Here is a 17495-nt window from a genome sequence, read left to right as displayed (position 1 = left end):
GATATCATCCATTGATAAAGAGGAGGTGGTGCATATATATAAATGGAATATTGTTCAGCCAGGGAAGGGAATGGGTTCTTGCAATCTGCGGTGGCAGATAACCTGGAGGATATTGTGCTGAGTGGAATATGTCAGACAGAGAAAGACTGATACAATGTGATTGCTTATATGTGGAATCTAAAGAACAAAATAAACAAAACAGAAACAAGCTTACAGACATAGAGAACATTTTGATGGTTGCCAGATGAGGAAGGAGTTGGGGAGGTGGGATAAAAAGGCAAAGGATTTAGAAGTTCAAATTGGTTTGTTAAAAAATAGTCATGTGGATGTTGGGTATAGCATAAGGAATATAGTCAATAATATTGTAATAGCCATGCATGGTGTCAGATGGGTACTAGATTTATTGAGGTAACCACTTCATAAGTTATTAAACTGTCGACCACTATCTCCCATGAACTTAGAAACAAAAACTCTCCACAAAATGTTAGGAAATCAAATGCAAATATTTATAAAAAAAATAATATATTATGACCATGTGGGATTTATCCCAGGTATGCAGGGCTGGTTCAACATTCAAAAGTTAATCATTGTAATCCACCATATGAACAGGCTAAAGAAAAAAATCTATGATCATATTAATTAACATAGGAAAATCATTTTTCAAAATTTGACACCCATTCGTGATAAAAACTCTTAGCAAATTAGGAATAGAGGAGGACTTCCTCAGTTTGATAAGGGATATCTACAAACAAACCCCATATAGTGAACACTTTCATCATTAAGCCTAAATATGTTTCCCCTAAATTCAGGACAAGGACAAGGCTGTTATTACTTTTATGTAACATAGTCCTCCAAATTTCTCTCCTTTTTTTTGCAGATGATGTGATAGTCTACATAGAAAATATTAAGTTATCAGAAAAAAACAAACAAAAAACCTCATAGAACTAATAAATGAGTTCAGTAAAGTCTCAAGATATAAGATCAATCCACGAAAATTAATTATATGTCTGTATACTAGCAATGGATATGTAGAGGCTAAAATTTAAAAAAAGTACCAATTTAATAATGGCAAAGAAAATGAAATATTTAGATATTAACTTACCAAAACATGTACAGGATGTTTAGGCTGAGATTTACAAAATGTTAATGAAAGAAATCAGAAAAGACCAAAGTAAATTGAAATATGTACTGTATTCATGGTTTGGAAGACTCAACATAGAAAAGGTGTCAATTCTTCAAAAATTGACTCGGTTTAATGAAATTCCTATCAGAATTTCAGCAAGGTTTTTTTTATTGACATAGACAAGCTTATTATAAATTTTTTATGGAGCCCTTGACCAACTAAAACAATCTTTAAAAAAAAAGAAACAATAACATGAGCTGTATCACTCTTCTCGTATTAACTCTTACTATATATCTACCATAATCAAGACTGTGTGGTAGTATTGGAGAAACAGAAACATTGGGTTGTCGGAAAAGTCATGACGTATTTTTTCTCTATTTTTCATTGCAAAAATACGTCATGACTTTTCCGACAACCCAATAGATCAATAGAACAAAACAGAGAGTCCAGAAATACACTCACACAAATATGCCTAACTGATATTTTACAAAGGTGAAAAAACATTTCAATGGAGGAAGGATAGCCTTTTTAATAAATGGTACTGAATCAATTGGTCATCTATAACAATAAAAATGAACATTGGCCTAAACCTCACATTTTATGAAAATTAACTCAAAGTAGATCATGGACTTATAGTTATCTGTTTTAAGCATTAAAAGTGTAAAACAGATAACTATAAATTTGTTAGAAAAACTATAGGACAAAATGTTCAGAATCTTGGAGTTGATAATGAGTTCATAGAGTTGACATCCTAAGTATGATTCATAAAAGGAAAGAATGATAAATTGGACTTTCTGTGCTGTGAAAGATCCTGTTAAATGGATGAAAAGTCAAGCTACAGACTGGAAAATAATACAAAAAGATAATTGTAAGTCTTATATCTGACAAGGTATCTGGACTATATAAGAAACTGTCAAAAATCAACAGTAAAATAAAAAAAAGTAATACAATTAGAAAAAGGGCAAAAGACTAACAGATATTTACTGAAGAGGATGTACAGTTGGCAAATGAGAATATGAAAAGATGTTCAAAATGATTAGCCATTAGGGAGATGCAAACTAAAACTACAATAAGATGTCACTATACACCTATCAGAATTACTAAGATAAAAAATAGTGACAACACCAAAAGTTGGTGGGAATGTAGGGAAACCAGATCATTCACACATTGTAGGGGAGAAAGTAAAAGGTACAGCTACTCTGGAAAACAGTTTGACAGTTTCTTATACAACTAAAATTGCTCAAATTCCATAAGACCTGGCAACTATACTCTTATTCCAGAGATATGAAGACTTTTGTTTGTAGAAAAAATCTTGTACATGGACGTTCATAGTAGCCTCCTTGTAATAGCTAAAACCTGGATACAACCCAATAACCTTTAACAGATGAAAGGTTAAACAAGCCAGTATATCCATGTCATGGAATACTACTTAGCAATAAAAAGGAACAAATGATTGCTAAACAGAACAACTTGAATGGATCTCCAGAGAATCATAATGAGTGAAAAAAGCCAACCCTGAAGGTTTTATACTGTATGACTATATTAATGTAATGTTTGTGGAATGACAAAATTATAGAAATGGAGAAGAGATTCATGGCTGCCAGGGGTTAGGGGCAGGGGCAGAGTCAGGAGAGAGGTGGGTGCAGCTATAACAGGGCAACACAGGGTGATCTTTGTAGTGATGGAATAGTTCTGTATCTTTACTTTGGTGGTCACTTGAATCTACACATGTGACGCGATTGCACAGAAGTAAATGTAGACACATGGAAGTGGATGGTGGTGATGGTTGCACAACATGAAGGTATTTAATACCACTCAGCTGTACATTTAAAAATGGTTGAAATGTTCAAGTTGTGTCATGTGTATTTTACAATTAAAAAACAGTAAAGAAAAAGAAATTTCTGAAGCATTTCAGAAATTCTGAGAGATTAGCAGGCCTACACATTTGTGCTTCCCAAGCAACCTATTTCTTTTTTAAATTTCTGTTCTCTCATGTAATAATATGTGATCCTATGTGTATGAACACACGTGACACATGAGTTCTAGCCACACGTGACACATGAGTTCAAAAGCATCTCAACTCGTCTATATACTGCTCAAGGTGAGAAGTCCATCAGTCATGTTCTTGAATAGTGGAGTGATACACAGACTCTTGATGTGTATAGTTTTCTTATCATATATAGGCTGGTACCAAAGTGCTTCATGGACCACACTGGGGCAAGTGTCCTAATCAAACCTTAGATTTTTAGACCTGTAGGAACTTGAAAGAGAGAAAGTTCAGAATAATTGCTCCAGGATGGTGTAGTTTGTTGGTTCAGGAGTTAACACCAGGGCTCCCCCTTGGTATTGTGGATATGGGTCCTTTTTTTGGCTATCCATACCCTGAATGTTCTTCTGAGCTGATGAAGAACCTCTCATGCTGGAAGGTGAAAATGTCAACCCTTGGCTTCTCAGCTTCCTTCGCAGCTGGGCTGTGTGCTTTACCTTAGATGTAAGAGTTTTGCTCATTAGATGTATCTGCCCCAGAGTTGTTGGGATGTTGGGAATGTGAGGGACACTCGGCTGCATGACTGCAAGGTCAAGGATGTGAGGCTGCACACTGCAGGGCTAGTGGTTGTATCCAGTGGTCAATTATAGATGGATTTGTGCTGTAAGCCTCCGTTTCTGGTCTCCCCCAGCTTGGACAACAGTGTCTGCACCAGCATTTACATAAAAACTTTGGACATCATTCTGGACTATGTTCCCTGACTCCAACTCCCCAGCCTTCTTGTTCATTATGTTCAAGGAAAACAAGATGGCAGGCACAGGAAAGTATAAAGAAGAAAAGTAAAATCAGTCACACCATTGCTGATAAAGAACCTTGTAGTGAATTCCTTTTATATATGCTTTCTGTGTGAGAATTTTTTAAATATTATTTTACATTCTGCTTTTTCTTCCTTTGCATTCTACTATTTCCATTTAGCGGCAACTATATGCAAACATGATTTTAAATATTTGCATAATGGTTTAAATGTACTAACAATCTGTAATTGTTAGTAATTTGGACAATGAATTTTAAGTAGGCTTTTAAATTATTTAATTATTTGTTATTTACTTATGTATATAATGTTTATTATTTTTATATACAAATATAAACTATAAATGACCCATAATCTCACCAGTCAGATAATCCTGGTTGGCATTAAAAGTTAATAAAACCCACATGGTTAGAAAAGTCAAGTTGAAAACTACAGAAATGTATAAAAATGAAAAAAAAAAGGATGCTCCCCTCTCCCTTCTGCACCCTCTATCCTTTCCCTCAAAGTTAAGTACTGTAAAAATTTCTTGTGTTTTTCTTTCAAAAAAATTTTTTTTATTTCAGTAGCTACATATACAATTATGTATCCCCTTATAGATTTATTTTCTATTTACACAAGAGACTTTATTCCCCACACTGTTCTGCACCTTGTGTTTCTCTATTAATCATTATTGGAGATCTTTGTGTAAAATTTTTTAAAGTTGTGCATCCCTTGCTCTATAAATGTGTCTGCTATTCCAGAGCTGTTAGTCAGTCTTGCCTGACATATCAATGCTTCTGTCGCTGGGCTCTTAGATATGAGGTAAACAAGTATGTAACTCATGTGTCCCCGGGCTCACCAACCCACATTTCTTCAGCTCTGAGCTCCTACTTGTGTGCTGGTAAGACCTCTAACCCTCAACCTTCTTAATCTTCCTGGTTGTTTGGGGAGGCCCCAGTGTTCTCACACAGGCTCACAGCCAGACTCCTTTAGCCTCTATTTCCAATGCTCAAAGTTCCTTAGAACCTGTGCCTACCACTGCCCCAGGGCTGAGGCCCTGAAAGTCCCTCTCCTCTTCCCTGTCCAGGGCACTGTCTTCCAGGGTGTCAAGGTGTGTCTGACAAGTTTGCCTGGAAATACCATGGATTTGCACATGTATGTGTACACAAACATATCTGTGGGTATGGGTGTACTCAAAACCATGACACACTGTGAAAAGTCCTCTCAGATGCTGGCTTCTATATATATAACGACTATCATTCTGCCATATAACCATCCATATTCTTGCTCACTCATATATTTGCTTACGGTGTTGTGTGACTGTCTGAACACTGGTCTGGAATGGAGGAAACCTTTGCTGGACTGCAGATGGTCATGCCTTTTGAGTTCCTGTATGGAGGGACAGTGAATTCTCAGTGGTAGCTAGGTACGAACGCATTGCGTTTAGATGAGGGAGAAGGTTATTTGACCTATAACCCGAGTTTCCAGGATGTGTGTCTCAAGGCAGAAAGCATGTCTTATTAAAGTGATACATTGGCGGGGAGGCTGGTTAGCTCAGTCGGTTAGAGCGCAGGCTCATAACACCAAGGTTGCCGGTTTGATCCCCCGCATGGGCCACTGAGCTGCGCCCTCCACATCTAGATTGAAACAACTACTAGACTTGGAGCTGATGGGTCCTGGAAAAACACACTGTTCCTCAATTAAAAAAATAAAATAAAAAATAAAAAGATACATTGGCAAGAAGAAGAAAAAACAATGAAAGAAGGAAGGGAGGAGGGAAGGAAGGAAGAAAGGAAGGAAGAAGGAAGGAAAGAAGGAAGAAGAAAAGTCTATTTCTGTTCACCCACATCCATTATAACCACTGGAAAATTAGCTGAGTCCCACGTCCTGCAGATTGAGCTTCAGCAGCGTCACCGTCTTTGTCTTCATAGCTACTGTGACGCTGCTGCTGCTGCCACCTCTGCTGTCACCCTCTCCTCCTCCTCTTCATTATTGCTGCTACTACTGTCATTATTGGTATTGCCATTCCAGATTCACACTAAATGAATCAAGTAGTCCAGAGATTTGTTGGAGTCACACATTGTGAAGCATGAATTTGGAATGATTTCCTGAGAAAGCCTGGGCGCAGAATACAAATATTTTGAATGGACTTATCTTAGAGTTGTCCTGCTATTTTTCCTTGTCATTTTAAAACCCTTAATATGAATAAATTGTTTGTACAGTGGGGCTTTCTTTTAATCCTTAGATAAGAAATATGTGGTTTGAAAGCAGAGAATAAAAACATGAATGATAATGTCTGCAGTGCCCACCAGCAGGTCCTGGCTGCCGCTCCGGGGCAGGCGTTATAATCGGCTATTTAGCGTGTTTATTTCAGGCTGCAGATAGTGGATAAAAGTGGCTGGTAGGTTGCCAGCACATGAGTGAGTTGCCAAATGGAGTGTTTAGTACTTGTTACATTTGATTTATATCACAAGTTCTTCCCATTAACAGTCTACTGGTGATAACCTACTTGGCTTTTCATGTGGTTACTTTGAAACAGCCACTTGACAACATTTGGCCTATCACAAAGTGTAATACTGAATCAAGGAGTGAGTGAATGACTACATAGGTTCTGCCATATACTGATACGGTGCTTGATGCAGAATGGGTACCCGTTCTGTTCATTGAGTGAATAAATCCTGCATATGTGTTCTCTGATTCATTGTAGCATGATAAAGCCTATGGATTTGAGACTTAAAGGTCTAGTGAAAGGGATAGAAATAGAAATAATAGTGCTTATGTGTCTGAAGGGCTTGCATTTGTATGGAGGAAGATATGCTGCTCATTTGTATCACCATTGCAGTACAAATCTGAATTACGTAGAAGGCCTCATGAAAACAGTGTTGTGATTCTAAGTCAATGTATAACCTCGTTATACTAACAATTTCCATAATCTCAAGTCTATTTTTTTTTAAACAAGTCCCCTTCAGTAATCTTGGCCCTGCCTATGTAATGAAATATGCATTAAATATGATGATCTTTATTTTCAGATTGAAAACTTGCAAGAACAACTTAGGGATAAAGACAAGCAACTGACCAACCTGAAAGACAGAGTGAAGTCCTTGCAGACAGATTCCAGTAATACTGACACTGCCCTGGCGACGCTTGAGGAGGCTTTGTCAGAGAAGGTGAGCTTGGACTATGAAGTGGGGCATCAGATTTAGGGGAACATAGTTGGGGGACATAATCCCAGTGCATTACAATGTGCCTGCTTTTCTCCATGTGCTTACATGACCCCAGTCCCAGCTGGGCCTCCTGCTCCCATAGCGCTCTCCAGTAGACTTGGCACACTGAGGCCAGGGATGTCTTTCGGAAATGCAGCCCTGATCTATCATGTCACCCTTGGCCCTGCTTAAAACCTTCACTAGCTTGTCATTGTTCTTAGGATGATAAAAAATGGAATCCTTAACCTGGCTTGTAGGGTCCATCCCTTCATCTGAACTGGCTCTCATCTGACCAACCACCTCTCTCCCTGCCTTACTCCTCTTTCCCTCCTACCTTCCCTTGTCTTCCCTTTCTCCCTCTTATTCTTCTTCCTTCCTTCCTTCCTTCCTTCCTTCCTTCCTTCCTTCCTTCCTTCCTTCCTTCCTTCCTTCCTTCCTTCCTGGCCTCATTCCACATCTCTCTTCCCTTATTCTCCATGTTCTAGCTATACTGGCCTTCTAGATTTTCAAGTGCACTGTGTTCCCTCTTGCCTCAGACCCTTGGCACATGCTGTTACCAAGCCTAGAATGTTCCTCACTCTCTGCAGACTTAATTTCTCTTTCTGAGAGCTCAATTTTCTGAGAAGCTGTATTACACAGTAGTTAAGAATATGAACATTGGAGCCAGACTGCCTGGGTTCATATCCTAGGTCTGACATTTACTACTTTGGACAAGTAACATAACCTTTCACTTCTTCAGTTTTTTCATTTGTAAAAGGGAATAATAATATTTCCTACCTTAGTGGGTTATATTTGGAGAACTTGCATTAGTATCTGGAAAGTGTTCAGAACAATTGGTATATTAAATTATAGGTGTTTATTAATCATTTCCTCAGGGACGCTTACCAGGTAAAATTCTCTTTTATGTTCTCATAATACCATGAACTTCCCGGAGCTCATGTTACAGTCTTAATTGTGCTTTTATCTGTTTTTCTGTGATTAATTGATCTCCTCTGCTAGGCTCCAAGCCCAAGCAATACAGCCATGCTTGTGTGTTATTTGTGTGTGTGTGTGTTAGCGTGCCTTCCCCAGGTACCTGGCACGATACCACATGGAGGTGCGCCTTGTGGGTATTGATTGAATGAGGCCCCACCATGTGACAGGTATAGCTGTGGGCACTGCAGATGCAGCAGAAAAGAGAATGGGTCAAAGTCCTGGCTCTCACGGAGCTTAGATTCTAGTGGTGGTGAAGGAGAGACAGACTAAATAAATAAGTAAACTACATGGGATTTGAGAGGTTAGGTAACTCTCTGTCCCAGGGCCTCAAATTTCCCATTTGTGGAATGGGGGGGGGAGCATTAGATTAAATGGCCCCCAGTTTCCCTAAACCAATGTAACTTAAAGAAGGCTTCTTGGTGGTGGCCGGATGGCTCAGTTGGTTAGAGCACGAGCTCTGAACAACAAGGTTTTCGGTTCTATTCCCACATGGGCCAGTAAGCTGCACCCTCTACAACTAGATTGAAGACAACAACTTGAGCTGAGCTGCCGCTGAGCTGCTGGTGGGTGGCCAAATGGCTCAGTTGGTGAGAGCACATGCTCTGAACAATAAGATTGCTGGTTCAACTCCCGCATGGGATGGTGGGCTGCGCCCCCCACAACTAGATTGAAGGACAATGACTTACTTGACTTGGAGCTGATGGGTCCTGGAAAAAACACACTGTTACCCAAGAAAAAAAAAATTTTTTTTTAAAGGCTCCTTGGATTTCTGCTTCAGGGTAACCAAGAGGTGCTTGTTGATGATCTAAATTATTAGGCCCTGTCTGTACCTCCTGAGTCAGAACCTTGAGTAGGGCCTGGGCAGCTGCACTTGACCAAGCTCCCCTGGTCATTTCAGTGTACACTCTCACCTGAGAACCACTGATGTATGTTAAACATATAGAAATTAAAAAAATAAAAAAGAGCCATGTTCTATGGCTAGATAGTCTTCATGTTCCTATTAAAACAAAAGATTGTAACTTTAGGATTAAATTATAAGATAAAATATTTTATTTGAACAATACAAGAATAAAAATGATGATTTTTCAGGGAAAGATATTCGTCTCTTTTCAGTTTTCAAGATTGTATTACCAGAGCTCCTGCAGTAATTTTGTTTGTAAAATTTGAATGAGGAAATGTTGGTTCAAAAACTATTAATGATTATGTAGTCCTTTTGCAGTTTTTGAGTGATAGGATGTCAGCCTATTTGTACCTCTTAATTTCTTTCTCTAAATTTACAGAAGTAAACATATACCATAGAATTTTCCATGTTGTAAATTCTTGGCAGGGTTTTATGTCTTTTTTCTTATTAAGATTTGATTTACTCTAGTTTAAATCCCAAAGAACTCCCAAATTTGAAACTACTCCCTTTATTTAAGCACTTCCTTTGAGACTAAGGGGATAACTGGGAAGGGAAGCTGAGGTCTGTGGGAGTCTGGCCCCCTCAAACTGTCTCCACTACTTGATAATTGTGTCAGTGTCTCTCAGTACCTTATTTTCAAAATGCACATTTAAACTAGCTGACCTCTAAGTTCCACTCTTGTTTGGAACTACCTTGACAATCGTTGTTCAATTTGCTGATCCACAGTCTCAGGCACATAAAACCTGAATGGGACATAGATGAGGAATAAGGAACTTAAATGCCTGAGAAGGCCTGGCAGGGAACACAGATGAGGAAAGTGGGTTTGGGGTGATGCAGCAGGGTCTGTGGGCAACTATGGTGAGCTGGAGAGTCCTTGACCTGTCTCAAAACATTCAAGTGCAGATTTTTAAAAATCGCAGTGCTCAAGCCAAACAAAATAGCTCTGTGGGCCAGCTTTGACCTCTGAGCTGTTAGTTTCCAAACCCTATTTGCATCGTTTTTGTTTGTTTGTTTGTTTGTTTTTGGTTTTTTTTGCTTCTCACAGTAATAAAAAATAAAAGCAAACAACATTTTATTCAGAGGGAATTTTCAAAAGGTGCTACCTCACAATGCTAGTTTATTTGAAAAGCACAGACACTTCGGATAGGAAATGGCAAGGTTTTCTACCACGGGATAAAGAATAGTAGACTTAAGTATTTTTTCCAGTGGGTATCAAACTTCTCTGTGCATCCAAATAATCTTATCATTTAGGGAACCTCTTAAAATACAGTTTCCTGGATTCCATTGCCTAGTGATTCTGATTCAGTTGCTCTGCTGCGGTGCCCAGAAACCTGTGATTTTTAACAAGCATGCCCAGTGATTCTGACGCAAGAGAGGACCACACTTTGAGAAACACTAAATCCATACTCTTTCATTTTAAAGATGGGAAAGGGGCTCAGTGAGGTGAGATGACTTGCCCATAAATGAAAATGTGGGGCATTCTTAGCACCATTCTCCATTTCTGAGCCCTGCACAGACATTATTAGTCAACCGTGGCACAAGCGAACTTCTCAACACAGCAGTCCAGGAAGTCACTTACAGTCTGTGTAAGCTGGCCCGTGGCTGGGACTTTGTTGCCTACCCTGGATTATCCGAAGGCCACTCAGCTCAGGTGTGATGGAATCAGACTAAAGCTCAAAACTTCTGATCTTTGTGCTTTTGTCATCACTATCTCCTTATTGGCCTTTCCCTCACAAGTTCTATTTTTATCCACATACTAGATCCTCTGGAACAAAACATGGTGCAAAAAATAAAACAATTAACTAAAAATCATGGATTCATAAGAGCATTCATTATTTGCTGTCTTTTGACCAATGAGTAGAACCCATTAGGCACGATTCACTGTTCCACTTGGGTTATTACACCCCAGAGATTGTGTTGTTCCTTTTAATTTCCAGGAACTTATTCAAATAGCCAGAGTGTGCAAAAAATAATGCTGCTTAGCAAGTTAAGATCGAGTATGGCTTAGTTCTAGGATTGACACACAGGAGCTCAAGAGATACAACCCACGGTATTTATAAAGCTGGTCTCCCAAGCCTTGCTGTAGCCACATAACAGATAAGCAGTTGAGAAAGCCAGATAGCAGAGCTGGAGGCTGCTGCAATTCACTTCCCACCCAGTGATAAAGCACAAATAGATTAGACCTGTGCAGAGCCAGATGAGTGTACAAGGAACACTTGCCAATGCAAATAAGACTAAAACAAGAACACATTGTTGGAATTTCTGCAAGTTAGTTGTTAATCAAGTAGATCATGGCATATTAGGGCTTTTTAACACATGTTTTTGACATCTGGCCCTCTGCGGCTGACAGTTAAATTAGTTTTGTGATTGACGGAGAAATATTTTGGAGAATTGAATCATCAATAACACTTAAAAACATTATACTGCTTGCTGATTTTTTTTGTCATCGATGCCCAGTCAATAATACAAGGGCTTAGAGCAAATCAACCTACTTTCCAAATGACTCTTGACACCTTCTGGATGTTAACACACACACTTAATTTTTATTTCCCTTCATTTGAAGACAAGATCATCCCTAATTTGAGTTCTTGTTCTTTCCACCAGCCTTTTTAATTGCCTGTTGTTGGCCAGACAGTTTGCCCTGCCCGTTGGATTTGAGTGCTGCCTTTTGAAAAGCTAGGCTGGGAGGATGGGCACTCAGTAAACCACGGAAGGGTGCTGAGTGGGAATAAATGCCACATGATCCGGCCAGAGTGATTCCTGGGAAGGTTTCCAAGTAGTGAGGTGACACGGTCAGTTTGGAGCTTTAAAAATATCACTCCAACAGCCATGTGGTGGAAGCGATGAGATGGAGAGGGCCTGGTAGCTGGGTGACCAGTAGCGAGGCTTTTGCAGTTAAGTGTAGGCAAAAGGCAGTGAGGGCTCAGTTGCTGAAATCCTTAAAAGCCCTTGAGAGACTTATCATGTACTGAGGCCATTTCCTTCTTTTGTAGATCACAGAATCATCCACTCACCAATGTCACAGACATTGTAAAATAGTACTGTAACTGGAATCAAGAAGAAATAAATAGAGGCAATTAATAGACTCATTTGTTCTCTTTCCACCCCCACTGTTGTAACAATATACTTCATTTTAAAGTATTTTTAAATAATTGCAAAACAATAATGGTACTTTTTGTCCTTGAAAGCATTAAATATATAAATTATTGTCATTGGAGTAGAACAGTTGCTTCCCTAGGGGAATTTAAATCACAGACTAAGTGTTCAAACTAACTTCCCTCTGCATTAAGCACTATTTTACAGTTGTCTTACGTATCAGGCATTGTCTTGTTCTGTGTACTTATAGGAATATAAAATATTATATCAGGATACTTAAGTGTCATTTTTGCACCAATATTTTTTAACATGGCCTTCCAAAAGGCAGTTCAGATATCTGTTGAATGATGTGAAATAAATTTTAGAAATCTAACTCATACTTTTCCCAAATGAAATTTTTCTTAAAAAAAGAATGTTTTTATTTTAATAGCAGTAAGGTTCCACCATTTTGGAAATGTGTCTACCAAAGTAATGTTTTCATTTCAGTATGAAAGTCAAAGGTAGACAGGTCCTCAGATCTTCCTGAATGGCTTCAGGCATATGTTGGTGGCCATATGGCAGTATGGTCTCATGGGCTTGGCTAAGACTAAGAGAACCCTGGATGTCAGTGTGGGCCTTCTGTTTATGAGCTGGGTCACCTTTGATGAGTCAGCCCTCCTCTCTGAGCCTGGGTTTCCTCACCTCTGTACTGTTCCCAGTAGTAGTAGTTGAGATCTCGCAGCTGTGATGAGGACTAGGTAAGTATGCGCGTTGCAGTGCCTAACACGTAGTAAGCTCTCAATAAAGGAAAGCTGCTTTGTGAACTTTGCGGACATTTAAGCAGTGTTTTGGAGTCTCTACTGTTTGCCAAGAAGCCACTGACAAAATCTGGAAGTAAATAAACATCTCTAGACACATTGGAGAACCACTTATCCAATGAGCTTATTCTTTATTTTATTTCAAGTTTTCAATGTGAGTCAGCCATAAGTCCTGGAGGGCCAACATCCTGCCCACTCTTGTTCCCTTGCTTGTCAGAGAAGTCTCTTCAGAAACCAAGGAAAGTTCTTTGATGTCAAATGGGAAAGCCAAGCAAAGCGGGTTGAGCCAAGAGGCTGCTTCCGCTTCTTCCTGTTGCCCATACAAGGCTTGGGCAGTCTAGAGTCTTGGTGCCTGAACCTCCCTCTTCTGGGATTGCTCTTGAAATTTTCTAGGCACCAAAAACAGCCTCAGAGCTTGAACATTAAGGTCCCTTGTGACCCTACGATGCTAACTTTTATTAACAAGCTGAAAACTGTATTGATGGTTTGTTATGCCTCTCTTCACAAACCCAATTTTGAATATCTTGAGTGTGTTGATCTTGAGTGTATAAGAGAACTCTTACATTTATTGCCTCATTTCTTTTTTTTACACACACATATATATATAAATTATATATATATATATATATACACCATATGTATGCATATATATTTTATTGGGGTGACATTGGTTAGTAAAACTATATAGATTTCAAGTGTACATTTCTAGAATAATCATCTATATATCACATTGTGTGTTCACCATCCAGAGTCAGTTCTCCTTCCATCACCATATATTTGACCTTCTTTTCCCTCTTCTACCCTTCCCCCCCACCCCTTACCCACCTCATTTCTTTTTTAGCATGTCTTGGCACACACACTGATGGGTTCTCACCTCTTCTTTTTTGACAATTGCCTCAGGAAAGAATAATTGAGCGTTTGAAAGAACAGCGGGAGAGGGATGATCGGGAAAGACTAGAAGAGATAGAATCCTTCCGAAAAGAGAACAAAGACCTGAAAGAGAAGGTCAATGCTTTACAAGCTGAACTGACTGAAAAAGAGGTGAGTCTGGAAAAACCAGTGAACCACATTGATGGCCCTCACAAACCCATATTCATTGTAGCCACAAGAGACTACAGCTTGAGGGACTGTGTGAAGGCTTGGGGAACATAGTTAGTTACCTCTCCTTTGTAAAGCTTTCTGAACTCAGAGGAAAATATTTATTATAACTCCTGTCATTAGTGATGTTCTATGCATATCTTCTCTCCTCTACTAACTGTATACAATGTGGCTCCTTGAAAATCTTGTTGTTTTACCACATTTGTGTGGCTTAGAAGATTCTATAGTCTTTCAAAGTCCCATGATTTCTGTTTGAGATAACAACAGGATTGGTAATAATAACAGTTCTACTTTATTGACGGCCTTTGACATGCTAATCCTTGTGTGGGGTGCTTTACATTCATCTGTGCTTTTCAAATGGACCACTCATACGCCCAGGTTGGAGACCTGGGATCATGCTGGACACAAGGTGTGAGTTAAATGGGGCTGCTCTGCTGGGATGTGATTTTCATATTATAGTTAATAATTTAGAACAATGTTTTAATGCTAGAGCAAACAGGGAAATAGAAAACAGATCTTACCTGTATTTATTACAGTCAAACAATATACTTTAATGAAATTTCGTGCTTGGCTGTTATAGAGAGGATGCTTTGGGTTATACCCCCCCATACTCTAAGGGATACCTATAATCTCTTTAGTTTACTTAGGGATACTTTGGTGAAAAGTTTTGAGAAGCAGCCATGCACATTATTTTATTCGATCTTCAAAACTCTGATATACGTGCCTTGTCCACCGTTGGTCCTTGTACCCTTATTTTTGTCTGCAGGAAATGGCCAACTCCTTTAGGTCTCTTACCCTGCTGGGCTGTATCACTGCATAGCTGCACATCTCCCAGCTCCCAAGTATTAACCCATCATTGGGTTTTGATAATTCTATACAAATTAAAGTACTGTCTAAATTATGAATTCAAGAAGGGAAGAATTGAGTAATAGGGGTTTTGAGGAAACTCAGAAGCAAAATTTATACAGCTTAAAATTTATGTTTTTAGAGACAAGATTAGCTTTTTGATATGAAAAGAAAGATTGTAAATCCTCTTTCGACTATTTCACTGCTAAACCCAACTCGGGGGGTCTGTAATTATTGCAGTTGATATGTGACAGAAGGCATGGAAGCTTTGACCTCATTTGCAGCATTCTTCACTGATTTCAAGTGTCATTCATAGGTGTACATCTTAAAAATATATATGTATATACACACATGCACACACACACACACTTCTAATTGAAAAGAGATTTTGACATGGTGGAGCATACGCGTTAAGTGAAAATAATTTTGTAAATAATGCCTACATTGTATGAATTTCAGACTGGCATTCAGCAAACATTTATTGTTCCTGTATAATAATGTGCCTGCCACTGGGCTGGGTGTGTCAGTTAAGCTTCCACGGGAGAAACAGAACCGTATTAAGAAATGTAACCATATTAAGAAATTTATTGCAAGGAATTGGCTTACGTAGTTATGGGGGCTGGCTAGGCAAGGCCGAAATTCACAGGGCAGGCCATCGGGAAGAGCTGGCTGGGAGCTCTCAGATGGTAGATGATGCTGCAGCACACAGGTGGAGTTTCTTTTTGCTCAGGGAATCCTCAGTTCTACTTAACTGATGGCCTTTCAACTGATGGGATCAGGCCCACCCACATTATGGAAAAGAATATCCTTTACTTCAAGTCATCTGATTGTAAATGTTAATCACATCTACAAAATACCTTCACAAGCAGCACCTAGATTAGCATTTGATTGAATAACTGGGGGACATAGCCTAGCCAAATTGACACTTAAAGCTATCATACCCAGCAATTTAAAAGTTATAAAGAAAGCAACATATAATTGTTGTCAGCAGGGAACTTCTAATTTAGATGGGGTGATAATAATCTTCACCAGGACAAAATGCCTGGATTATAAGGCCCTTTATTATTTCTGAGGGAGTGACATGATAAAAAGAGTATTGATATTTGAGTTGGAGACCTGGGTCTGAGACCTGTATCTCCCTTTAATACCTGGGAACACTGGAGAAGACACTCAGCTCATAGGAACTTCAGTTTCCTGACCTGAATGAGAATGGCTGGCCTGTCCCTCAAAGAGTTACTAGGAGCTGGGTTGTTGGCTGGGTGATGGTGGTAATATCTTTATCAACAAGGTTATTCCAGAGCCTATGAAGCATCCCAGACGTAAAGTACTACCTAACATCATTTACTGAGAGACAGTTGTGTTCTTAGTGGCTCCCTAGGTGCTACAAATGGATATAAAGGAAGTACACACTGTCTGATTTGGGGTAAAACCTAAACATTGTAGTCACATAGTTAGATGTTGCTAATCATTTCTTGTTTGGTGATAGACAGTGTCCTCCTAGCTAGCAAAGTTGCATTCCGTGATATGTGCAGGTATTTATTTCTTTAGGTTTTGGAATTCAGACAATATAGGGAAGCTCTTAGTTTCTGGGTGTGCTTGTTGAGTGGAACAATTTAGGCAACCCCATCATTGAGTTGGGGAGATTCATTATATCTGCTGAATCTGGATTTACAAAGAACTGGAACATAAAGTCTACTCTAAATTTTTAAATAATTTTATCTTTGATTATACAGAAGATGTTTGAAAAACCACTGGTCATTTTTGTGTTAAAGAAATGGAATTTGATCAAAACTTAATAGGATGTTTCTTTTATACTTGATTTGCCCTGGGAGGGAGGGTGGGAAAGCATTAAAGTCAGTATTTTCTTTCATATTTGTCTTAGAGTCTATACGACCTGACAGCAATAAATGTAAATGGAAGGTTCAGGCTGTCTGTTTTACCATGACATGTAAAGACCACCTTGGGACTTACATCATTAACATGACTTTGAGACATGAAACATGCATTTACTGACCACACCATTTGGTCACATTTGATTCTATTGCAATTAGATCCTGCTTGGTTCTGTAAGCTGGCCAACTTTAATTTCCTGGCCAGAGCCGACTATTGTTACCTTAGTAAGACTGTATTTACCTTTTCTGTCTAATGCACACTTTATTGCTATGTACAGAATCAATGTATTCAAATGGAAGACATTGCTAGTAGAAATTGCAGTGTTTTACTTACTAGTGTTCTTTTTCTTTCAGTCTAGTTTAATTGACCTCAAGGAACATGCATCTTCATTAGCCTCAGCAGGGCTGAAAAGGGACTCCAAATTAAAATCTCTAGAAATAGCCATTGAACAAAAGAAAGAAGAATGTAGCAAATTGGAAGCACAGTTAAAAAAGGTAAGTGAAGCCTAAAAGAGAAAAAAAAGATGCTCATTTTACAATGAATTATAGAATGGGAAAGGAAGAGACATTTTTCAAAAGAAACAAACCTCTTATCTTTTGCTGTCTACTGACAAAAGAATTAATTAAACACTCTTAACTTTATTCCTAAGAAGTCTACATCAAATCTGTCTGTGAACCTGAAAAATTATTTTAGGTTTCCTGTCTGAAAAAAACTTGAAAAATACTTGAAAATAGTAGTGGACATGAAAAATATTGTGAAAACCAGCCATTACTCTCTGGGTAAATC

General features: G+C 38.8%; 1 protein-coding gene across 16 annotated transcripts in view; it reads left to right on the top strand.

The window, feature by feature from the left end:
* The window catches only part of ERC2 (ELKS/RAB6-interacting/CAST family member 2), a 974141-nt gene that overhangs the window by 458960 nt on the left and 497686 nt on the right, over nucleotides 1–17495 (top strand). For all 16 annotated transcript variants that reach the window (XR_002125344.1, XR_002125343.1, XM_019654364.1 and 13 more), the window contains 3 exons: nucleotides 6930–7067; nucleotides 13773–13913; nucleotides 17063–17203. Coding sequence is in view for 14 of the 16 variants with exons in the window: in XM_019654364.1 (XP_019509909.1) it covers nucleotides 6930–7067; nucleotides 13773–13913; nucleotides 17063–17203 (420 nt within the window). In the remaining 2 variants the exon portion in view is untranslated. The remainder of the gene's footprint in view (nucleotides 1–6929; nucleotides 7068–13772; nucleotides 13914–17062; nucleotides 17204–17495) is intronic.

Source organism: Hipposideros armiger, unplaced genomic scaffold (assembly GCF_001890085.2).
Source record: "Hipposideros armiger isolate ML-2016 unplaced genomic scaffold, ASM189008v1 scaffold_220, whole genome shotgun sequence".
In the NCBI taxonomy this organism is placed as follows: domain Eukaryota; kingdom Metazoa; phylum Chordata; class Mammalia; order Chiroptera; family Hipposideridae; genus Hipposideros; species Hipposideros armiger.
Note: the sequence above shows the minus strand (reverse complement) of the source record. Positions and strands in the feature narration are given on the sequence as shown.